Source organism: Bactrocera tryoni, chromosome 1 (genome assembly GCF_016617805.1).
Source record: "Bactrocera tryoni isolate S06 chromosome 1, CSIRO_BtryS06_freeze2, whole genome shotgun sequence".
Classification (NCBI taxonomy): domain Eukaryota; kingdom Metazoa; phylum Arthropoda; class Insecta; order Diptera; family Tephritidae; genus Bactrocera; species Bactrocera tryoni.
In genome coordinates, this window is record NC_052499.1 from 58,012,086 (window position 1) to 58,037,654 (window position 25,569).

A 25,569-nucleotide genomic window follows, 5' to 3' on the forward strand; every position below is an offset into this window, starting at 1 on the left:
TGCAAAAGAATCTTTCACAATTGAAAGCTTAAAAATTATAATTTTCTTACAAAAATAAAAGACCCTTGACCCAATTGAATTGACAATAAGAAATTGTGCAAAGCTTTTGCTATTGAACTGTTCAATTTTATTCAAAACAATTCAACCACGACAAGTATTTGCATAAATAATTTAAAAGCGCACGCACGTGGAATCTCAAATATCAGTGAAACGTGCTGTGAATTCTGCTTGAGACCCGACAGTATTGTGCTAATGAATAAGGAGCGAACAAGAAGGCAAGCATTTACCTTTACCAAATATTAATTTTTAGTTTGTTTATTATAAATAAATAATTGTAGTTCTTAAAAAAGTTGAAAAGTATATAAAAAATTATATCATGAATTAGACTGAACTGCCTTGTTTTCGAATTAACTGAACAGCTTTTTAACTTTCAAAATGAATTGTGTGGTTATATCTTCCGACAGGACCTTAATGCTGTTTTAGCATTGTTGTAGCGGCATAAAATATTCCCCAAATATTTTTGAGGACCACTGCTGATAGCCATTCTTTAAGGTTTTTTGCATCTTTTTCATGGCTCCATTATTCTTTTTCTCTCTAATTATGCCAAAACATACTTTATTAGCAAATATTTTCAGTTTTAACAACAGAAAATATGTTTTAACGCTAAGTTCGATATATGTGAGATCTTGTACATAGTCATATCACTGTAAAAGGTGGGGAGATCGGGGACGCCGTCCCGGAGTTCTCAGAAGGGGTTTCGGTTCTCTGCAACAATTTGTAATGTGTATAATATCAATATATTAATGGAACTGTGGGCCCGCATCCTGTATCCTCCCGTGCCCCGGTTTTCTTTCTATGCTGCTGAGTTACATTGCCTTTTTTAACCAAAATAATCTCGAACAATTAACAATATTTGGTTATTTTCTTTGTTTATCTTTAAGCAAAGGACAATGTGGCATTTCATGTTGACCGACAGACCTTCTGGCAACAGCAGCAAAATGTCACCTTAATTGAAGACGGTATTGAGCTAAAAATCCTATTTCATCAAAATTGACATTTTCTTGGCACTTTTTCATCTGACTGTTTTTGTTTTTGAGATGACCGGACCTTGATTTCGACATTTTATTGAGATTCTGCGACTTTTCTGAAGCTTCGTAATTAAAATTTTAAGCGCTATTTGCTCTCCAGTAAAGCCGTTGATATATTGAACGTTTCGTTAAGAACCTTTTATTACAAGTTAAAAAAACAATAAATAAAACTTTCGCTTGGAGAGTTGCTTAACGCATTTTTTCAAAGTTTTCGGTAAGCAATCTTTTATGCGACAGTGTCCAAGCTTTTATTTTGTAGCTTATGTTTCATTCTCTTCCACCAAGTGCTTCACAACTAGCCGAACTCGTTATTATTTAAGGGGTTACATGGTTTTCCTCGGGTAAAAGACAGCATTTCTTCAAACATTTTTTCTCATATAATAAATGAAATATTTTTCTAGATTTTTTTTACTGTTACAAACATACCCTATTAACAAAGAAATTCTGAAAGTTTTGGAAAAATATATTAAACTCGGCCATTGTGACAACATTTTCAGTGACCCTTCGGGAAAAATATGCGCTCGAGTTGACAGGATAACTCCTTACACGATCATCTAAAATGAAAAAATATATGTTTTAGTTAAATTTTAACTTAGAACTTGGATGAAAGAAAAAATAGAAGGATTTTTGGGAGATATTTTTACACAAAAATTAAAATTTCGAGACTTTTTTTTATTCAAATAGTTGTTATCGAAAAAAATCCTTAGCCCAAGCCTTTATGAAAGGTATATTTGACCAGTGACCTGTGTAAAATTTCATGAAGATCGGTTGAGTAGTTCTTGAGAAATCTAGCTAACCGACTTCAAAAACACTGTTTCGAGAAAAACGCGTAAGCTCACTTAGCCCATTGTATTGGCTTGAAGTTTAATATTAAATAATGCTCAATTGCTATAAAAAACTTAAAGTTTATATAACCTAATACTTGTAGACTTTAGTTTTAGTAAGTAATAATTAAATTAATAACGGTTTTTCAAAACAGCCAATAACTTTTAAAAGCTTATTCTTGATAAAAGGCTTAGACGGAAATATAGCTGAAAACTCGATACAATTTCGTATGAATCATACTTTTCTTTGCAACAGCTTCGTCTACTCAACTATTAACGTCAAACCTGAAATTATCCTGAAATTAGTCATAAGCACCTCAACCCTCATTACCTACATATATGTATCATCGCTCATTTCGAAAACCTTAACAACAAATACTAGATGCACATAATGCCTGCAATGAAAAGTTCCATAACCTATGCCAAGAAACTCTTTTGGGGCCAATGAAAATATCTGCAACAACACAATCCGCTACAACAACAATTAAGCATGCTAAATAGAGCGATTCACTTTTACTTTTCTTTTCTTTTTGCACCTTCTACATGCCACAAGCCACAACAATAGTATCACCTTCATCAGGGGGGACGCAGCGCTTATACAATGTGGGCTGTGACCACAGCTAATATGGTGCTGACACATGCTTACTTATGTATATATGTATCTATGTGCATTTGTATGCAGAGCACTTGGCAGCCGGCTTGGCTATTGATTTTCCTTAGAATGTCGCATTTTTACCTAACAATTGAGGTCAGTGTGCGCTGTTGTTGGCAAATTTTGTTGAGATCATCGCAAACGCGAAATGCCACGCGTTCGACGCGAAACGAAATTTTAGTATATTAATTTTTCTAGATTTAGTCTTGTCGTTTAGGTAGTTATTCGGCGGTGTGTAGCATGCGATTCCTTCTTAAATTTTTTTTGTATTTATTCTTTTCCTTCATTTGAATATTCTGTGCGTCATCGGCGCTGCCATAATCACCAAAATTTAATGATTAATTTTATTGCCATAATTGTATTATAATATTTGTTGATTTCTTATCATTTTGTTCCATACGAAAATCGGTTGAAAATATTTATATATTGTGGCGAAAAATTACCCGGAAAACGCAAAAAATTTAATTATTCATAAATATTTATTTTAATCCCCACCAGATATAATACACTTATGACAATGATTTTTCCAGTCCTCCAAACACTTTTCATTAATTTTTGGGATTGCCTTCAGCTCCTTCAGCGATTTTTGTTTTATCACTACGATCGACAAAAAACGGATTCCACGGAGCAGCAATTTCAATTTGGGGAACAAGGAAAAACCACACGGAGGCAAATCTGGTGAATTCGGTGGTTGATCGATTGTTCGTTTTTGGCTTTAAATCACAGTCGTACTCTTTTTGAAAAAAAAACTCAGCTTTATCAAGACGAGTCGAGCAAGAACGCTTTTCATACCCAAAATATCCACCGAAATCATTCGAACGAATTCGCGAGAAATGTCGAGCTCTCTTGCCATCTCTCTAATACTTGCTTGGCGATTTTCAAGCATAATATCCTTTATTTTTTTATATTTTCATCAGTTAAAGAACGAGGTATGTCTTCAACGACCCCTCGACCGTCTTGGAAGGCTTTGTACTACTCGTAGACTCGTATTTACTCGTATTTTTGAATTACCGTAAGCCTTTTCCAACATTCGCAACGATTTCGCACACGAAATTTGGTTAGAAATACGAAATTTGAGAAAAATTCTTTGTTCGATATTTTTATCCATTGTAAAAATCGCAGCGCGCTACTTAGCAAAATAAATTTTTTTGAAGAATCATTTGCAGGTGGAATTTAATTACAATTTACGGCTGCTTTTTTGTCTTAATGTACATGCAATATTTCGCTTCAGCACCCGTTATCATGCTCTCGAGTGGGGTGAATAGGGCAAGTGCTAATATTTCGCTAAAAAAGTGCGATAATTCCCACTTATATAAATGTACATATTTGTTCATCCCATATGTTCCCACTCTTTGTAATCTATCTATTAGTTAGTTGGTGCGTGTTAATTCATTTGCGTCAACTGTCACGTTCTGGGCACGTGAACAGCAACGACACCATGGCCGCTTAAGCGAATCGTAGAGTAATTCGAGTGTACGATTTATTTAAATTGAAACAATCAAATTAGACTGACTAACGAAAATCAGCATCGCATGATCCAAATTTGTAAATACTCGCAAGTATGTATGTTTGGGTGCATATCCTGATATGCCAGATAAGCACCAAACAATGCATACCGATATTATTTTATTCTCGCCCACATGTGGTCACTTCAAATTGTCATTAATTTGAGCCAAATTTTCGTCGGTTACGTGAAGTGTCACAAATTGCTTGGACACTATTTTTACACGCACTTCAAACTATTGTTTTTCTTATGATAAGTTTTATCTCCCTTATCTTATCACAAAAGCAAACACATATATGAAATATATAACATAAATCAAGATAAAGTTGCTTGGTACTTAGTTGCTGGTGTACAGAAAAAGTTTGGTAAATAATAGCTAAGTAGAAGATATCATTTAAAGTTAGGAAATAAAATTGTATGCCGCCAACTCCACATATTTTGTGTTAAATATTTTTCATAGAAAAAAAAAGCAAAAAAATTAGTAAATCATAATTTTCAATAAATAGCAGGTGCCAAGAAATTTTTGAGGAAGAAAATACATACACGTCAAATATTATTTTTGACATAAGTTTCATTAGCTTTCTGTAAATTGTCGGGTCTATATCCTCCAACCTTCCCTTAAGAGATTAGGCCAATGTAGGTTTTTCAAAGAGCCCTTTTGTTTTGGCTTAGATGCACTTTAGTTATTGTAAACATTATTTAATCGATAGAATACTAAATTAGTAATTCTTCAACTGTACAAACTGTGGTTAGGTCAGTCAGCCTCAGAACTGAAACTTGCTTGAATCTCATTAGCAGATGTTTTAGTAGATGGTACCAGAGAAATTCTTTTACTTTTTCCACCAAATTATCGGCCCAGAATATATTGTCAAAGTTAAGCCTTTTTAAGGGCTGATCTATGCCATTAATCATAGTCGTATCTGTGAGTTTTTCCGATCGTCTTTCTGGAACGATTGTATAATATATATCACAAATATCTGTGTTGCGTTATATACATAGGTAGCAATGCTAGTTCAGAATATCTAAGTTTCTAATTTTTTTTAAGTATTTTTGGTTACTAAGCTCGCTGATATTAAAAAAAACCTGAAACAAAAGTACCGAAGGTATTATAAAATTTACAAATCTTATTTTTATTATTAAAATTTATTATTTATTTGTCAATTTAGTTTGGTGTGTGCTTTATTTATATTATTTTATAATTATCATACATTTTTTTATAACTTTTATTATTATTTAAAATTTCATATTATATCTTATCATTATTTGTGCTTATTATTTTTTATTTAAATATAGAAAATAAAATAAAAAAATATTTTTTTTATATTATATTTGTATTATTTCATTGTATTTTTACTATTAATGTTATTATTTTTTATTTTTAATTCGCATTTCTTATTCATTTTTAAGTATTTTTTTATATTTATTGATATTTTTTATTTATGTTTTATTTTTTTATTGTATTTATTTTTTTATTTTATTTATTTATTTATTTATTTTTATTTCTTTTATTGTATTTACTTTTTTTTGTTATTTTATTTAATCGATTTTTTATTTGTTTTTTATTTATTGTTTATTTTTCTTTCTTTATTTAGCTCTACTTTTAATTTCATATTGTAAAATTTTATTTGTTTATTTGTGTTTAGTTTTTATATCGTTATTATTATTTATCTTTCATTTATTTTTTATATTTTTTTTTTTTATATTTATTTTTTTTTTAATATTTTATATGTGGTGTATTTTTATTATTTCCTTTAAATTACTTTATATATTTATTTTTTGCTTGATGAGTTTGCCTTACGCCTTCAGTTGCAGCAGCGACTGCCAGCCCCTGCTTCCTACCTTATCAATCATAAAACAACTACAATTAAAGCGCACATGTTCCACATATAATTTTAGAGTCTCTCAAGTTTATTGTTAATTAAAACTGATTAAAATATTTAAATAATACCGCATTTCCGCCCGCAACTTCCTCAGCCAGCGCCATAAAGCGTAAACAATGCATTCGATCCGATTAATGAATGATGCTTGAAGCAAGCGCTCAAGCTTTCATAATTTCAACTTAACTGTTATCTTATATAAACTAATGCATACACTATATGTACATACATATGTATATGCAATATTATTTAAATACTTGTCTTTTCTACTGCAAATAGTGGAAAATTTTCAATCGCGAGCTATTTTTAGCTCGATTAAGCCTGAACACGTTCGCCTCGCCCACAATTGCAATTTACAAAACAATTCCGATTGTGATTTATATGAATTTCTATAACTGGATTTGTACATGTCATGTATGTATATAGTTTGATTGTAGTACATTTATAAGGGCTTCGGAAATTAATCAGCTTACAAAGCGCTACACTGTTTTCCAGCAAGATAAGGCGTCGAGCTAAATATAGCGCTTGTTTAGTATTACTTATCTGTAAATAGTAAGCGATCGTACGATCCCTTTGAATCGTTTTATTTTTGATTAATTTTTGTTCCTTTTTATTTTTTTTAATTATTTTTTTTTTAAATTGTTTTTTTTTTTTTTTTAATTATTTTTTTTTTTTGTGGATTTTTATTTTATTTTTGCTATTGTTGTTTTTATTTTATTTTTCATTTCTTAAGTTACAGCTAGTAATCTTATGGCACAATATTTTTTTTACATTCTTTTGGCTGTTTGTTGTTGTGCCCTAAATATAAATATGGTTACATACTCAAAAATTCTATACTAAATACAGTGTGTGCAAATATGCTAGAGACGTGCCTACGAATTCTACAATAAAACACAACATTGTACAGCAAAATTATATACTACACACTTACATACCTACGGCTGTAGTACATATCTACACAAATGTTTCTATGTATGTATATGTTGCAATTTTATAACTCGACTTAATATTTAACATGCATGTTTATACACATAATCTCCTTTAAATCTGTAATAAAAATATATTGTTTATTGTTAGCACGGAACATGTGCAATTTGCTCACAGCTCTAATGTTAAAACCAGTTTTCTAGCATTTTTTCTATATTCATATAAATGAACATGCGCCATTTTGTGGAGTAATAAACAACTTCAAGGTTTGTTTACTACAAAAGTTACGACTATTTTTAACTGCATTTGAAATTCGATATGATTTTTCCACACTCTCCCTCTCGCTCTCTCGCTTTCTATCAAATATACTCAATTTTAAAATATTGTCATGAGTAATTAAGAGCTTTATGTCACTTTAGTACATATACAACAACAATAACAGCCAATAAATTAAAAAAAATCAATAAATTCTGCGGCTTAGAATACTCAAGTGAGTTTGTCTATCTTATCGCCTCGAAAAAATTATAAATAATACAGTGACCTTGTTTACAATTGAACAAGTTTAGCAGAATATACACACATACATATGTACATATGTATTGCTACTGAGAACAATATTCTAACTCGTATGCTAACTTCGAAGGAGGACCGGCCGCGTGGCACGTCTGCCATTCCTCGGCTTACATGCTTAAGTATGTACACACCTACTTTTGCATATACTTGTCTACCTCTAACTAATCTTATTAACTGTTTTGTAGATTTTATGCAACTAAATTTTAACATTTACGCCTTCTTAACTACTCATATATGCATAAATTGTCGCCATTTGGCGTAAAGTTTAATGACCGACCTCGTTTGACCAGCTCCACTAAGTGCAATTACATACGAATATTACGTGGTCGCCGCTTGTAAATATTGGTTACGCAGCTTGTAAGCTTTTTCTTGCATTGCGTTGCTACGGCTTCCGAAATGCACTTTCGAATTGCACTCTTACTCGGTTACGTGCCAACAACAGCAGCTACACGTGTCATGTTGCGCCTCCAGAAGGCGTACTCGAACTCGAACCTCGTGGCTTGTTCGGCTGATAAGCAGCTTCGAAGGACGCGTACTGGCATCGCTGCCAGCTTATCTTGTTTTCGTAATTGATTTATTTTTTGTTTTTTTTTTGTAAACATTTAGGTCTTTAAGAGCTTATGGTCGTTTGGTGTGCGCGGTTTATTTTGCTCTATACTTTCGTATCGCTTTTTATATAAAAAAGTTTTCTTAATTAGATGTATTTGCTTTAGGTTTCCACCGTTTACCTTCACTCGTGCGCCAGTGTTTCACAGGCGCTGCCTGTGCGTTACACCCGACGCACTGCATCTCTCAAGGCGCACCGCTAGCTGGTGGTGTACGTGCCAACTCGCGCATACATCGTGTTTGTTTTTTGTTATTTATGTTGTGCTTGGTTGCTTCGTACGGTTTTACAACAATGTTTCCATGTTGTACCTTCTCATTATGTGTGTATCCGCTTTCCCCAGTCAGTCACCATTGTTGTTTTTTCGTCTTACTTGTTTTTGTCTCGCTTTTCTGTTTACAGCTGTTTGTTTTTGGCTTATATTTCGTTATGCGCGCGCGCCGGGTGGTTGCTCAATCACCAGATATGTATGGAGTCGCCAGCAACCACCAGGTCGTTCGACTCGAATTCAGGTATGAATAATGCGCATTGTTTTGAAATCTGTCGCTCCGAGTCTCCACACTTTTGCTCAGATTACTCATTTTATTGGTGAAGTAGCACAAACAATTCTTCAACTCCAACTCTACACGCTTTATACACATACAGTTCTCAACAAACATCAATTTTTCGAAGTGTTTTTCACTTATAACTTGTCTGATGACTTCATGCTGCGCCTAAATATAAGTGATTGCAGTAATTTGTTTTTGGACTGCACCAAATGCACTTAAATCATTCTGGAACTTTCGGAGATATTAATAGTATCTATAAATAATTTCGTTTAGTAATTTTCTCCAAGATTAGATTCCGTTAAAATAGCTTAGTTGGTGGTTGAAATATAGCATTTTTTTAGTTTTAGGTCCAAACTTTCTTAAAACCCTCTAGAAAACATTGTTGTATAGCGCTCAGTTGTCGCAACCAGCTGTTTAATTTAATCTCCAACTAAATCCCCCAGTTTGTGTTCAAAAAATGTTCAGTTTCTCTGGGACCAGCGCGCCGTTAATATCAGTCTGATTGGATTCCAACGTGTGTACATTTGGTTTCCAATGGAGCATTATATGGCTTGAACCAATTCTGTTTAAGCTTGCAATTTAAAAGACAGCTTACGGCTATTTCGGTCTGAGTTTAACTAGGAAATATTCTATTCTTCTAGAGTGAAATTCTAGTGACAGAATTTTTTTAATAGAAATAGAAATACTGATCTCATTTTCCGACTGTGATGAAAAATAAATTCCAATCTCTTCCAACCACATGTGCCATGTTGTTGTTGACGTTTTCTCAAATAATTTTATGGAATACTACCTCTTTGACCAAACTTGGACAAATAAAAATTCGCACACAAAACACATCTGAAATGTGAACGGGTCACATAGACCAAATTATCGTGGTAACGAGCAATTCCAGACTTAATTTGTACGGAAGCAGCGTAATCCGTCGAAAAATTGAAAATATTTACTATATTAGACTAGATAGCTCGAAATATTAACGGTTTCCATCAGAGGTCGAACCAAATACGAAATTTTTAGGCTCCTGCTTAATCATCTTTACGATAATGGCAACCGGCGATGTTTTTGTGCTTATCGCAAAATGAGTAACGGTAACAGTTGTAGAGTCTGATAAGAGAAATATCTAATCCCAAAACATCAAATAAAAGGTGTTGAACTTTAAAAAAACACAGCTTATTTACTTTTTCTGTTTGAATCATAATAATTGTTTATATTTTCTTCAAAATTTCTCTGAATTTGCTTAACCTATAAGTTCGGCGTCCTTGGCTTAACAAAATATCCATCAGGGGAAACTCATATAAGGCTAGTAGAGGGGAAAGCCAAGCAAATATTTGTTTAATCATGCAACTCACAAATGTCCGCTTTCCCCGCCGCGCTCCACACTTGGCCTACGTGAGTTGTTCTTAATATTGGCACTCGTGTGAAACAAATAACTACATTGTGTACGGGCAGAGCAAAACAAAAATGCTACAAAAATATTTATCGCTCCAAGTGGTGCTGGCGTTATTGTAATTATTGTTGGTGTTATTGTGGCCCTGCACATGCACTGTCAGCATGCACCAGTCCAGCGGCAACAGCAATATGAAGTCAGGCAGGCAGCCAACTGTTTAGTCACCAAATAACTTACCTATATAAATACATATGTATGTATGTGTGTGTGCATTGTTTTGCTCTTTGTTGTTTTATTGCTGCCATCGCTGTTTTGTGCGGTTGCTTGTTTGCTCTTCTGTACACGCTATCTCGGGCTATCGCTCGTCGCTCACGTAGACGCCGCTCGGTGAAGTCGATTTCAGCGATCGTGCGACTCGCCAACAAGTCAGAACTTCTTCAACCACTGAACAAGTCAGACGTCTCAGTAGAGCAAACCAAGAAATCTTAAATCTAAAAATATCTAAAAAGTGCAAAACTTTTTCCTTCAACAACCAAAGTGAACTTTGATTTCATTTGAAAGTGAGACACACATACAAACATAAAGCAGAAACTTTGTCACGTCCTTGTGAGGATTCTGCAGTGAACTCATAAAAGTGCTCAAATCGCATAAACTGTTAAACTTATTGCAATCTAGCGCTACTCTAGTGATTAGATAGCTGTGTTTAAAGCAAACAACAAAAAAAAAAATAACACAAAGTGTTAGTTATTGCTTTATGCCATTGCTAACGAAAAGTGATAACAGATTGTAAACTGGAAACCCGAAAGCGCAATAAAAGCTTAAAATTATTATAACTATACTGTTATTGAGGTGCTAAGTTCCATATTAAAATAAAATATATGGTGAATATAAAATTTGAAGTGCTTCTGAAGAAAAACTGCGACTTTTGCATAAATCAATAGCGAGTCGGTAGCGGAAAGAAGCAGCGCAAAGCAAAATCATATAGAAGAGGTAAATTTCAATATGAATGCCGTGGAACCACCACGAATCTAGTGCGATATACCAAAACATACCGATGTGCATATGTACACATACATATGTATGCTCAAAAAGCTTAAGGGGATAACAAAAATACTAAAAAGACTTCAGTTTTTATTGTAGATACTAAAAGCATATACCTAAGTGTTGTTTTTTGAATTTTATAAAATTAAAATAAATTTGCCGTTTTTTGAATTTTTTTGAAAAGCTAAATAAACTCGAAACATTTTAAACTGACTTATGCCATTTTTTCAATAGTTTAATAAAGTCAAAAAGTTTAAATCAACTTATGCCATTTTACAAAAATTTCACTGAAAATAATTCTTAATTAATTTCACTTAATACCATGCGTCTTTGTTATACTTATTTTTAGTTTTATGCACTGTGCTTTAACATGCTCTCCGCAATGGAAATTACGTCAATGCGGCAAATCGAAGCTCTGTCTTCGTGTCTTCCATACGCACCAACTTCGTTTGGCTGCGGCATCTATGTGCCCAATGTACGAGTACTTTTCCAGCAGAAAATTGTGTAAAATTCATATCGATAATAAATAAACACACAAGCATACACTACCAATATGCAAACATATAGTATATTTATGTGTTGTGGTACAGGCATTCTCTACACATGTTGAGGTTATGTCAGCTGCCTACATACCGCAAATTGGGCGTTCGTCTCTCTTTTGTTGGTGGCACACAGCGTTTATGCGCATTATCTTGGAGCAGCGCCACAGCAGAGAGTTCCAATATACACAAATACACGTACTTTGTAGTTTGAAATGTAATGCTTTTGCGCTATGCTCCCGGTATTCTAGTGTGCTGGCGGTTGGGCGTAGGCAGAAATTGATGTTAAAGCATAGAGGGGGGTACTCGATTGAGTTGGAAAAGCGTATTTTGAAAAATGTGCTTGCTCTGCAGATTGCACCTTTTGTGCCCGAGTGAAGAGTGTGTGTGAGCGAGACGCATATATGCCAAGTAAACTGAAAAATTAAAGTGACGATGTTCCAAAAGTCACGTAAACACATTTTTTGCGAATCAATATGAATTTTAAGTAATTTTTAATTGTATGTTTAGCATATCATGTGATATTAGAGAAATTTGGCAGTTAATTGTCACTCAATTAAGCACAGTCGCAAAATTAAGGAGGGTAAGTGATCAAATTCACGAAAATGGTTATGATGAACTTGAAAACTCTTACTTTTAAATATAAATCAAATATGTAGAATTATGAATTTTGAATTAATACAATTAAATTCGTTAATAAATAAATAAAAATAATAAAAAAAAATCATATGATAATAATATAAATATAATAATAATAACAAAAAAATCTAAAACAACAATAAAAATAAATAAGCAAGAAAGTTTTAAAATCAAAAAATTTAAAAATGTAAAATAAAAAAAATCAAGCATAAAAAAATAAAACAACCAAACAAAAAATAATAAAAAAAGCAAAACAAAATCAATGAAAAAAATACCGGTACATGTTTATGTAAGTTAGTTTGTTTTTGTAATGGAAACTACCATCAATATTCATAATTGAAGCCAGTAAAAGCAGGCAACAATTGATGTCAATTAACCAAGTGTCCTCTTAGATAATACTTATGTAGGCCAATTGATTTGATACAAATTAATACTGACATGTACAAAATTAGACTTTCATTGGTTGATATTACGATGAAAAGTATAAAATAATTAATAATTTTCCTTTATGGGAATTTTTTTCATTTTCGAAAATGTTTAATTTTTTTTTGTAACTTTTTCTTTCCCCCATAAATATTTACATTACTCAAGAGCTCCCTGTGCTACTACTACACCATAAATGCAAACGAAAAACCTGTCAACCGCTTTTCGACAATACTGGTTTGTCACATTTCTCCTACTTTTTTATTATTTTCATTTAATTAACATTTGAATATATACTTGATATAAAAACAAAATTGAAAATGTTGAAAAAGAATTTTGGCAAACGTAAAAATTTAACCTCGTTTTTATCAACGTATTTTTCCTGCTTCTTTCAGATATCAAAACAGTCTTCCAGCCCCAAAACAACCGGTTCGTCGCCATTAGAAAACAAGCGTGTTTTACAACCTAAACAACAGCAGCCGCAGCAAACGCAGCAACAACCCCAAAAAGTTGCCAACAATTCAGAAACTGCTCCGGCGCATACTAATCCAGTTGCTGATAGCAATAAAAGCAACAATCCAAGCACCGACAGCAGTAAAGCAGCAGCAGCCACTCAGCACGAGGTAAACGCAACAACAGCGTTAAGCTCAACAGCAGCAGCCTCGGCGGCAGCAGCACCAGCAGCAACAACTATTGGTGAGTGTGTGTAAGGTGCAGTTGTTATTGTTTTTTTTTTGTTTGTTTTTGTACCAACTTGTTTTTGTCGATAAAAGTGTTGAGGTAGAAATGTGTTTTTTTGTTGGTGTGCTGATGGCTAGAATATAAAGCGAGTCCAACACGAAGCTGCTAGCGATGAGGAGTGGCGTGTTGTTTTTAACTTCTCCTTTTTTCAATTGCTTTACTCGTTTTTTCATTACACCTGTTCCAGCCACGTTTATATACACCTTATTTTATCGTGCGGCCAAAACAACATTTTTCTCTCTTTGTTTTTCCTTTCACAATTTTCGGCTTTGAATTGCGTTTCAATAAATTCGCACCGCTGTGCCAAACCTGCTTTGAAATTACCGACTTCTCGTTGGCATATCGTATTTATATACATTCATATATATTTTTTTTTGTATAATTTGTTCTTTTTTAATATAATTTTTTAATACATAGTCGTACATACATACATGTACAATATTTTGCCTATTCAAATTTAGTCCATTTGCTTTATAGAAAATTGTTAATAAAAAAAATAATTTAAAAATTAATCACGTAGCGAATATGCGTATGGCGTAAACAAAATTTGTCGAAAATGTGAAGAAGAAGTATAAACAGCATATGGATTTTTTCATGTTAGAGAAAGATTTCCATATGTGAGGTTATGTATACTAAGCACATTGTTTTTATAAGTAACTGAGCTTTATAAAATTGAGTTTTTTTGAACCCACTTTGATTAGTGGCTTGATATCAAGCACACATTTGCTCTGATAATCCGAAAAATTCTCTAAAATTCCCTAAAAATTTATCTCAGACACTGTTAGATGGATTGCGTAAAACTTGGCTATTGTTTATAATGAATAATTCTAAATACTTTCACCAGCACACATTTCCAAAAAGTAGGCCTTTCTAATTGAACCCAGAAGAAATCAAACTCAATCTAACCTTCTAACCTCAAAATAATTGCGTCGACAACTCTTACATTTGTTTTTCTTTTTTATTATATCGACCTTTACTATAGTTGTAATTATTTAAAATAGTTATATCCACTTTCTTGTTGCCATTTTCAGTTGTACCCCCCACAGACGTAGCACCGACTGCGGTTGTGAATAAAGGCAAGAAAGTCAATCAAAAGGTAAGTCAAAAACATTATACTCTCTGCCACCTCCCATAACCACAAAAATTACAATCAATTTAAAAACGCCAATTCCTTTCTCCTTTCAACTTATGCAGGCAAGTGATTTCACTAACGCCGGCGATTGGCCTATGCTAATAGGTGGCAAGCCCACAAATAACGAATCTAAACGTTCCACGAAACATAAGCAGCGTTCTGCAAACGCAACAAATAACAATAATAAAGAGGATAACGCTAGTACAGCGGCAGCAGCAACAGCACAAAGCAACGCTGATCAAGCAACAGCAACAACAAGCACTACTGCCACAGCAGGCGACAAAGCTGCGACAACAAGTCAAACGGCAAATGAGTCCAGTAAGTCTGGTACGCAATCAGGCAGCGGTGAAGGCAGCAGTGGATCTAGTGCCGCAAATGCCACAACAGCAGCAGCCAACACAAGCTCAGGATCAAATGGCATCAATAAGAAGATTCCCAAACACAAGTGGCGACCTCTGCAAATCGACCTTGCCAAATCCAGCCGCCCGAAACCGATTGGACGCCCCGCTAGACGTTTACCAAACACTACGTCTCGCTATCACCAGCAGCAACAGCAGTACCACAATCAAGAGCAACGCAGCAGCGGCGGTGATCACAACAATGTCGGAGGCGCAACAGAACAACAACAGCGCAGCGATTGGCGTCAACATGCACCGCCAAGTGCCGGCGGTGGTGAAACAGTACGCGGCGGTGAACGCCCAGCGCGGCCCACTTCCCGCCCTACTGAGCGCATTGATTCCTGGCGTAGCGGCAGCGGCACCGAGCGCAGTAGTGCCGTCGGTGGCGGCAGCGTCGCAGAACGCGACTACGAGCGGCCAGCGCGCACGCAACGGCGCTTCCGGACGTCCTATCGGGGTGGGCGGCAAGGGCGCGGTGGATTCACAAGACCGGGACCAGGTCGTACGTCAAATCGCATACCACGCCATCTGTTAACCAGTGGCGAATACGCAAGCTATTTGCCGGCGGATGCAGCCGGTGTCGAACAGTCCTCGTTTGTGCTCATGGGCACGCACTATTACGGCCCAGTGCCGGCGGCCTATATTGAAATGGACGCACAAGCGGTTAAGGAATCGATCAAGAAACAAGTGTAAGTATTTCTCAAACCATATTAATTTTAGAAAATTAAAATAAAATTTATAAGAAAAAACTCCGATATTAATTAACTTCCTGAACGTTCTACTTGCAGTGAATACTACTTCAGTGAAGAGAATTTAACTGGCGATTTCTTTCTGCGTCGTAAAATGGACCCAGAAGGTTGTATTCCAGTCACATTGATTGCTTCTTTTCATCGCGTCTTAGCTCTGACTACCGACGTGGCATTGCTCATTAACGCCATCAAGGAGTCCGAGAAGCTGGAGTTTCTCGAAGGCTACAAAGTACGCACAAAGACAAATCCCACAATATGGCCTATTCGCGACGTGATCGAGACTACATTTAATCCAGCCGCACAGGTGGCTGTTTCAAATGCAGCAGTGAACACTGCAATTGGCCAAACACCAGAAAGTGTAAATAATGATATACAAAAGACTAACCAACCAGCGAATGCTACAGCCAGCGCTGGCAACGATAACAATGTTGCGCCCGGCAGTGGTGGCGATGGTGTTAACGTTGCGGCCACTCAAACTGTAGCTGATGACAATAAGAATGCGGCAAGTCCCATTGTGGCTGCCACGCCTACGGTAACGCCCATTGCTGGTGTGGCGTACCCCAGCGAAGTGCCCTTACCGCCCATACTTACCTCAGCTATGGCAACGAAACCATTGACTAGCATCCCGCCACCGCCAGTGCCACGCAACTCTCAAAATTTGGTCTCCTCGCTCTTGTTGCAGCAGGTGAAGCAAGTACCGACACCAGCTGTGAATGCAGAGAAGGCCATAAGCGCGCTCACACAAAAAGTGGCTGAAGTGGAGACTGGCAGTGGTGCTGTGGCTCAGTTGGCCGATCACTTGAGTGGTCTGGCCGAATGCGTGAAGATGCCAACAGTGCCTACACAACCGCAATTGACGTCGTCGACGCCACAGAAAGTGCAACAGAGTGTTGGTAAGAGGAGGGAGGAGCAAGGCAACACTGGAAATACAGCGGCGGTGGTTGCCGACGAGACGGCGGGCGATGCCGCTGAGGGCATGTGGAAAGAGGTAAAGAGACGCTCAAAATCAAATGCTTTAAAAGATACTAAATCTCCCAATCAACAACACTCCACACAATCGCTATCTACACAACAACAACAACTACAACAAAACATTAAAACATCCAACACAAATGCTACCTCTGAAACGAAATCATCATCGATCACGCCAAATAACAATAATAATGTAAACAAAATCGCTACAAAAACAAACACGGCAACAACCACATTGATCACTTCGAACGCCTCCTCCGCCACATCGAATGCCAAAAATGTAATTAACACGAACAACATTACGAATGCCACTACCACAACAACCATTATCAACAACAAAACAGCTTCTCCGCCCACCCCGCAATCAGCAGCAGCTTCAGTTGGCGCCACCACAAATGCCACTGAAAAGGAAGAATTAGATTTCCAATTCGACGAAGAACTTATGGATCCCATCCCAGCATCTGGACGTATAAATAATTTCACCGAAAATTTCTCCGACGACGACGAATCCGACTACGAATTTGCTGATCGCGACATTAATAAACTGCTGATTGTCTCACAAGTACAACGTGCACCGAAACACGAAGGCTACGATCGCACTGCCGACTACCATTCACGCACGAAAATCACACAAGATCTCGAGAATGTCATAAACGATGGTTTGGCCAACTATGAGGAAGATCTCTGGACCACATCGAATGTGGGCACAGCTTATCGTACGGTAAATGTAATATCCCAAGAAGATTTTGAGAAAATGAGTGGTGGTCGCGGTCAACGCATCTACGCACAACAAGCACCGCCACCACCGCCGCCAGCTTATGAGGATGAGGATTCCACACTGAATAGTACACTCAATTCGACATTGAAATCACGTCGTGCACGTTTCTATGCCGCACCCAGTTCACATTCAATTGATCCGCGTACGCCACGTAAACGTAAGACCCGCCATTCATCGAATCCACCAGTGGAGGCGCACGTCGGTTGGTTGCTCGACTCGGTCGAGCATCGTCCACGTACCACTTCTATGGGTTCGTCGGCGGGCACTTCACCAACAACCTCATCCTATGGTTCATCTGTGCCACAATCTTTGCCGGTCTTCCAACATCCTTCGCACTCGTTGCTAAAGGAGAACAATTTTACACAACAAGCTTACCACAAATATCATTCACGCTGCCTGAAGGAGCGCCGTCGTCTAGGCTATGGCCAATCACAGGAGATGAACACACTGTATCGTTTCTGGTCATTCTTTTTGCGTGAAAATTTCAACAAAACAATGTACAATGAGTTCCGTTCTTTGGCGCTGGACGATGCCAGCCACGGCTTCCGCTATGGATTGGAGTGTCTGTTCCGTTTCTTTTCGTACGGTTTAGAGAAGAAATTCCGACCAAATGTCTATGAGGACTTCCAGGATGAGACAATCGCCGACTATGAAATTGGTGAGTAATGAGAGCGACGAAAATTTGCTATTGGCTTTTCTGGCTCAGCGCCTTAGTTTAGTCAATTAGCTAATTGTTTCAATTAGTCAAGTTTAGCTATCTTAGTCGAATAGCTAATTGCCTCAATTAAGGCGGTGTTTGAAAAATCAATAAGCATATTAGTAGATTTAGTTAATTTTTTGGTTTTACAATACTAACTATACTCACCCTTTGCGCCCTGCAGGTCAACTCTACGGTCTAGAGAAATTCTGGGCTTTCCTCAAATACTACAAAAATGCCGACAAACTTACGGTAAAGCCAAAATTGGCCGAGTACTTGAAAAAATTCAAAACTATCGAAGACTTCCGTGTCGTCGAGCCCGAAATCAATGAAATGCTGCAAGGTGTTGGCAGTCTCGGTCGCGGTCGCAACTTGAACCGGTTACGCAGCGTCTCCGAGAGTGATGGCACAACGGTAGTTGGCGTCGGTGGACGCAAGCCGAATACGACAATCAGCAATCGCAGCGACTATGTCGGCAATCGACCACAATATCAGCAACAACACCAACAGCAGCAGCAACACAATAATCAACCGGCCGGCAATTATGCCAACTTCAGCAGCAACCGACGCCGCACCGGCTCCTTCGGCAGTGGTAATGTGCGTGTACGTAGCGGTTCGTTGGGCAATAAGCCGCAAGTGGTGACACGCAACAATAATTATCATCATCACCATTACGGCAGTTCACCGCACGAGCTGCGCCGTGGCGGCAGCAATTCCGGTTTGGCACCGCACAAACAGCAAAATCGCCAACAACAGCAGCAGCAGCAGCATCAGCAGCAACAACACCAACAACAGGCGCAAAAGCCTAAACAGCAGCAGCAGCAACAAGTACAAATTAAGGATTCCAATAATGCGCTGGGCGCAAACTCAACAGCGGCGAAAAAAGAACATCATCAGAACTATGCGGCGGCGGCAGCAGCAAAATCAAGTAATAAATCGATAGTCAACAACAATACAGCAACAAAAGTCACTGCGCCAGCCGCAACGGCAAGCGTGGCGGCGTCGGGCGTGAATGCAACATCAGCGGAGAAATAATTGTTTATTAGCATGATTTTCCTTGAATACAAAAACAAAAAACACACACACACACTTATTTGCTACTGTTAGTTTATCTTATTATAATTACTATATTTTTTTGCATAACGTATGTGTTTTCTGCTAGTTTTTGAGTATTTTCATGACTACAAGCGACACACACACACAAAATTAGTATACAACACACATAACGGTAAACTAATATGCAGACAACGGAATAAATAATGCAAGTGAATGCAAAAAGTTCAATTGATAGCGAAATATCAAGTCAAATCAAATTATAACAATGAAAATTAGTAAACCCTTAGCAAGACGGTTGCGCAAAAATTGACATTTGCTCTCTGGCATTCTTAATAAATACAAATACCCGCAAGGTCAAGTTGAAGCGCAACGTGTAAATGATTGAAAATCATGTTAAAACATGTTACATACACCTGAATTTTGTTTTTATTTTCTTTTTAACTTAATTTATGAAAAAAAATAAATTATGAAGATGCTCAAAATACTGCAAAACTTTATGAAAAACCCACACACACATACATTTATATACTATTACTACGATATTGTCATGCATGTTACTATTAATTGTAAATCTAATTTCATAGACGTTCAAAGCGTCGCTTTACGACTTTACATACATAGATATATCTACATATATAAAACAACCGAACATATAACGTTAAAGAAATATATTTGCTAAAGTGACTTTTGTATAAAAATGCGAAAAAAAGCGCAAACACAAACAAATATGCATTGATATTTTCAAAAGGCAAAAAGGCAATCAAAGGGAAGGAGTTTGACACCACAATATATACATATGTACATACAAACTTCCATAAGTGAATGGTTGGTTGAGTGTAGTGTGAGTGAGTAGGTTTAACTGTAACGGTTGTAATGAGCAGCTCCTTTTAGCTCAACAGATGTTCACCAAAACACAACGAATACGAAGCAAACGAGGTTTACACTCACATAAAAAAATATATAGCCAACATGAGACTGTTGCGCCAAGCCAATGGGGGGGAAACTATTGAGCAATAATGCATTGTTGATGCATAACATTTAAGGTTTACTACTGCAAGCAGAGTTAGATACAAATTGCAAACAATTTCACATAAATATTTCTATTTGCTAAATATATATATGTACTTTATTTACATATATAGTATGGATACACATACATATATTGTGCTGGACTACAACTTTTGGGTAAACACATTTTTTTAAAGTAAGAGTAGCGGCAAATCAAGAGCGTAGCGAGTAGTCGACACAGTGCAGCCAACTGCGTGCATGTGTGTGTGTACAGTGCCAACCAAACTAGCTAGCAGCAAAGGTAAATTAGTTAAAAGTTAAAGAAATACGCGTGGAAGACACACATGCTGCTGCACTGCGTTGCATAGCGGAAATTAATATACATTTTTTTTAGAAAGGGAATCGCTTACATATGAAGTAGTAGGTCATTAGAAAACAATTCAGAGTGGAGAAGGCAAATAGCTAAGATATTGAAAAAAAACGCATAATATGCAAAAATATTTATGCTAAGTAATTTGAAAAAAAAAAAAAAAAAAATTTAATTAAATGAAGTTATTTAAAAAATACAACTACAACTACAACAATTATGTGTTAGTCTAAAGCCACAAGAAAAGTAAATTAATGCAATAAATGACAAAGGCAGACATAACAATTGTATACAAGCATTGCTAAGCCAATAAAATTTATATATTTATATTGTATAAGTATGTATTATATAGTGAGTGCGTTATGACGTTGACAACTGTTCGACAACAAACACTACTACTACTAACCACATATATAAATATGTATGCTTATATGTAAAGTACAGTTATATAGTATATATAGATTGATACTTGATATTTAAATGCAATGCGCAGTAAACGAAAACAATAACAACAATATATTTGTATGGTAAATTAAATATAAATTTATGAAATATTAAAATATTGTAAGCGTTAACACGCAATAATTATGTAAACGTTTGATTAAAGCTGCAACAAACAACTAAGTAAACCTAAAGCAAGACAGCTGTAGAGTCATAAGCATTTAAAAAGCAAGAAAACATTATAACAACAAAAAGTCGCAGAGCATAACATGCAACATGCGAAAAAAGTTTCAAACATCTTGCAACAGCAAAATGTTGCACTGTAGAATGTTGCAGCTCTAAAATGTTGTAACTGTAAAATGTTGCAGCTGTAAATTTTTTGCAACTGCAAAATGTTGCAACTGCATAATATTGCAACTTTAGAATGTTGCCTCTTTAAAGTGTTGCGGTTCCAAAGTTTTGCAACTTCCAAATGTTGCAGCTGTAAAATCTTTGGAACTGCAAAACGTTGCAACTGCATAATGTTGCAACTCCAAAATGTTGCAACTTCAAAATGTTGCAGTTCCAAAGTTTTGCAACTTCCAAATATTGCAGCTGTAAAATGTTTGCAACTGCAAAATGTTGCAACTCCAAAATGTTGCAACTGCATAATGTTGCAACTCCAAAATGTTGCAGTTCCAAAGTTTTGCAACTTCCAAATATTGCAGCTGTAAAATGTATGCAACTGCAAAATGTTGCAACTCCAAAATGTTGCAACTCCAAAATGTTGCAGTTTCAAAATGTTGTAATTATGTGTCATATAAAGCACCCAAAAAGCAGCAACAAATTTCCTAACCGTTAAAAAGAATGTAGAGCTCTTCTTCTTAAATATTGATATTGTGTGTAATACATAAGTTACCACTAACCAGTAAAGTAATGTTAATGTACTCATCAATGCAACAAATTGCAAAATTCCTTACGATTACGTTGTGAATTTTTTTTTACACATTCTTTTAATTTAAACTATGCCACTCAAGCAAAAATATTGCATACACATGTTGCCACATGCCACATAACATTTATATATACATATATATTGACACAAACACCCACACTGCCGTCTACTACTACACAGTGTATGCCCCAACAATAGCATTTTCACACACACTCACACCAAAATCACCAAATAGAAATTTATAAAAATAACAAAAACGTCGTGTTGCAAATAACGCTGCATGCGCGAATTCCAAATGCACTGTGTTGCCGTAAGAAAATCCATACATTATTGCAATTAAATCAACTTCTGTATAACACTTGTTCTGCCGGCCATATAACGGTTGAGCGTCTGTTTTTTCTCGATTTGTTTTTTTTCCTCAAATGATTTCATAATTAACTTTTTTTTATTAATTAGTTGTGTAAGTGATTTCAAACTATATACATATATATGTTAATTAATGTTAAGTTTTCATTTGGTTTTTGATTACAACTTTGAATTAACGAATACATATAAATATAAAAAAAAATTAAGTAATTAAAAAATAAAAGTAAAAAAAAAAAAATTATATAAATAAATAAAAATTTGAAAGCGTTTTGATGCGCTAAAAACTAAAAAAAAACTACTGAATTTAAATATTATTAACTATAAAATGCTGAAATAACTAAATGCAACTCTGCAACAAGCCGTTACATGTAGCCAAACAAAATTACGAATTAAACCATTAAATCAATGAACCGTCATGAGCTGAGAATATGTAGTTGTTTACACTAAACGATAACTAATTAATCAAGTAAAAAATATAATTTAAAAAGAAATAATTAATTTTTTATGTATGTTTAAGTGCAAAAACAAAACAAAAAAGCAGAAGTTAAACTAATGAAGCAAGTAACAAAAAGTTGAAGCACATACAACCATATAAAAAAATATAAATATATACTTATATAGAGACTTTTTACCAAAACGAATTAACTATGTAAACTAAAACTGAAACTGAGAAAATGTATAATTATTTGAAACAAAGAAGCAATCGTTTTTCGTTAAACCAAAAACAAATGAAAATGGCATAATTTATTATAGTTTGCAACAAACCAACAAATATTTGCAATACGTTTGTTTGTAATTAACGAAAAATCACTTTTTGTGTACATACATATATACAACAACAAGTTTAGCGCTGTAATTTGAATATTATCGTTTTTTTATTATTTAAATACCTATACTTAAATTATAACAATTTTAATGCGTTTTTTTAGAATAATTTTATTTTTCTTCTTGGCTATAAATTTACATAAAAATATTTTTCTTCTTGTAAATAATTTTACGGTGCGTAGAAATGAAGTGAAAAAGATATTAACTATTATAGCTGCAATTTGTGTGCAAAAACACAAGAAAAATTAGCAAAAAAAAAACAAATTCTAAAGTAAAATCTCAAAAAAATTCAGACCCACACAAAATTAACAGAATAACAACATATACGAAATAATATGCGTGAATAACTAATAAATTTCAAAATTTCTAAATAAAAAATATAACAAATTAAATAAAAAAACAGCCAGCCAACATTGTCGCACAGCGCGGTGTCGCTGTCGGTCGGGTTGTGGCGCCGCGCAGCACTTGTTGCCTCGGTCTTTTGGCTGCCCGCTGCCACGCCCCCCCATACAGTTGGCTATATGTGCGCAGTTTGGCGATGCAAATTAATTATAGCATACATATACAAAGGAATCGCACATATTTGAGCACACCCAACAGCAGGTACCGTTTGTTTTCCTATCAAAACTTAGCGAAAAAGAACGAAAAAGAAAAATTTATTAAACCAAAAAGTTGAAAACATAAATAAATGCAAAGCTAAAAACACACACATACTAACTAACAGTTAGATATTGTTGTAGCGTACATTAATATAAAAATATTATGTATTTTGCTTCCTTAGTTACATACACACATATATATTTTTCTTTAAATGTTTAATACACACTTTTTATTCTTATTGCGTTTAAATGGAAACTTATATAACTTCTTATGTTGTACTATATTCATATATACATACATATATATATAGTAGATAAACATATATATATATTTTTTTTAATATTATTGTATGTAAGTTTACCTAAAAGTGATAGTTCTAATTATAAATTAATTTAAACGAAAAAAAAACAAAAAAACCAAACAATTACAAATTCTTATAAAGGCTTAATTCAGTAAAAAAAATCAAACTAACTAAAAAAACTACACAAAAAAATGTTAAAAATTAAAAGTGTAAAAAAACGTAAAAAATCTATAAAAAATGCAATAAAAAACATGAAAAACTCAAAACTTATTTGTTTTATTTAACATTATGCTTTCTCTTTTATTCCAGTTTAAGAGATTTTTAGTTATTCCACGGTTTTTTGAACACTACATACACTTGGGGTCAATAAAAACGCGCCAACACTTTTGTAGATTATCATCTTTTTCTTTATTGGCGTAGACACCGCTTACACGGTTATACCCGAGTGTAACCAGGTCCTTCTCCAACTGGTCTTTCCAACGGAGTGGGGGATTTCCCCTTCGCCTGCCTCGCTTGGCGGGTACTGCGTCGAGTACTCGCGAAGCTGGATTGTTTTCATCCATTCGGTCGACGTGACCTAGCCAACGTAGCCGCTGTTGTTCTTGTTGTTTTAACGGTTATCAATCCCCGTTTGGATGGTAAGGGTTATCCAGGTTGTCGTCGACGTCATCTAGCGGGTGGCCCAGGAAACGTGCTGTTTCGACGTGATCGGACCAAAGGGAAAGGGGTGTTCGGAGAGTAGGGTTGGCAGGGCATGCAAAGAGGTGGCCAGTGTCGTGCGGAGACTCATTGCATGCAGAACATATATTGGATATGTCGGTGTCTATCCTGGACAAGTAGGAGTTTAACCTAGAGTATCCAGAACGAAAGCGTATCCGCTGTCTCTTAATTCGCTGAACTATGTCAATGTCGTCGTATTCGGGTTAATGGTAGTTCCAAGACAGACGAAATTATCTAGGACTTCGAAGCTATGACATGGCAACTACATAAGTAGCGAATGCGACGACTATTTCTTTGATGGCAGGAGATATTGCGTCTTGCCCTCGAACCAAACCCATTTGCTTTGTTTCTTTGTCCAACCTGGAGAAAGCAGAACTAACAGCTATTATAAAAGATTGTGCCTTCTCGATTCAGCTCTGCAGTTCGAACTATTTTCTTCAGCAGTGAACTGAAGAAGTCGCACAGTAGGGAGTAGCCTTATCTGAAACCTCGTTTGGTGGTCGGCTCGGAGTGGTCCTTCCCGATCGTGAAAAAATGCTCATGTGATTTTATTTCAATAATATATATGAAGCTTGCCACGAAGTTTGTAACAGCCAGAAGGAAAGGTCGGGGCCCTATATATAATTTATATGTACATATATGACCAGCGTGATCAGCTGAGTCGGTTTGGACATACCTATCTTTCTGATGTTTCCGTCTGTGTATACGCGAACTAGTCCTTCAGCTTTTGAGAAACCGATCTTGAATTTTGCACACATCCTTTTCTCCCCAAGAAGCTGCTCATTTGTCGGAACAACCCATATCGGACCACTATAGCATATAGCTGTTATATAAACTGAACGAGCGGAATCAAGTGCTTGT

General features: G+C 35.7%; 1 protein-coding gene across 2 annotated transcripts in view; it reads left to right on the plus strand.

Moving 5' to 3' along the window:
- The window catches only part of LOC120782454 (la-related protein 1), a 48,453-nt gene extending 24,988 nt beyond the window's left edge, over positions 1-23,465 (plus strand). For both annotated transcript variants that reach the window (XM_040114742.1, XM_040114744.1), the window contains exons 3-7: positions 13,019-13,319; positions 14,396-14,460; positions 14,559-15,583; positions 15,683-18,051; positions 18,275-23,465. In XM_040114742.1, coding sequence (XP_039970676.1) covers positions 13,019-13,319; positions 14,396-14,460; positions 14,559-15,583; positions 15,683-18,051; positions 18,275-19,125 — 4,611 coding nt within the window. In that variant the 3' untranslated portion in view covers positions 19,126-23,465. The remainder of the gene's footprint in view (positions 1-13,018; positions 13,320-14,395; positions 14,461-14,558; positions 15,584-15,682; positions 18,052-18,274) is intronic.
- Positions 23,466-25,569: the final 2,104 nt, after the last annotated feature.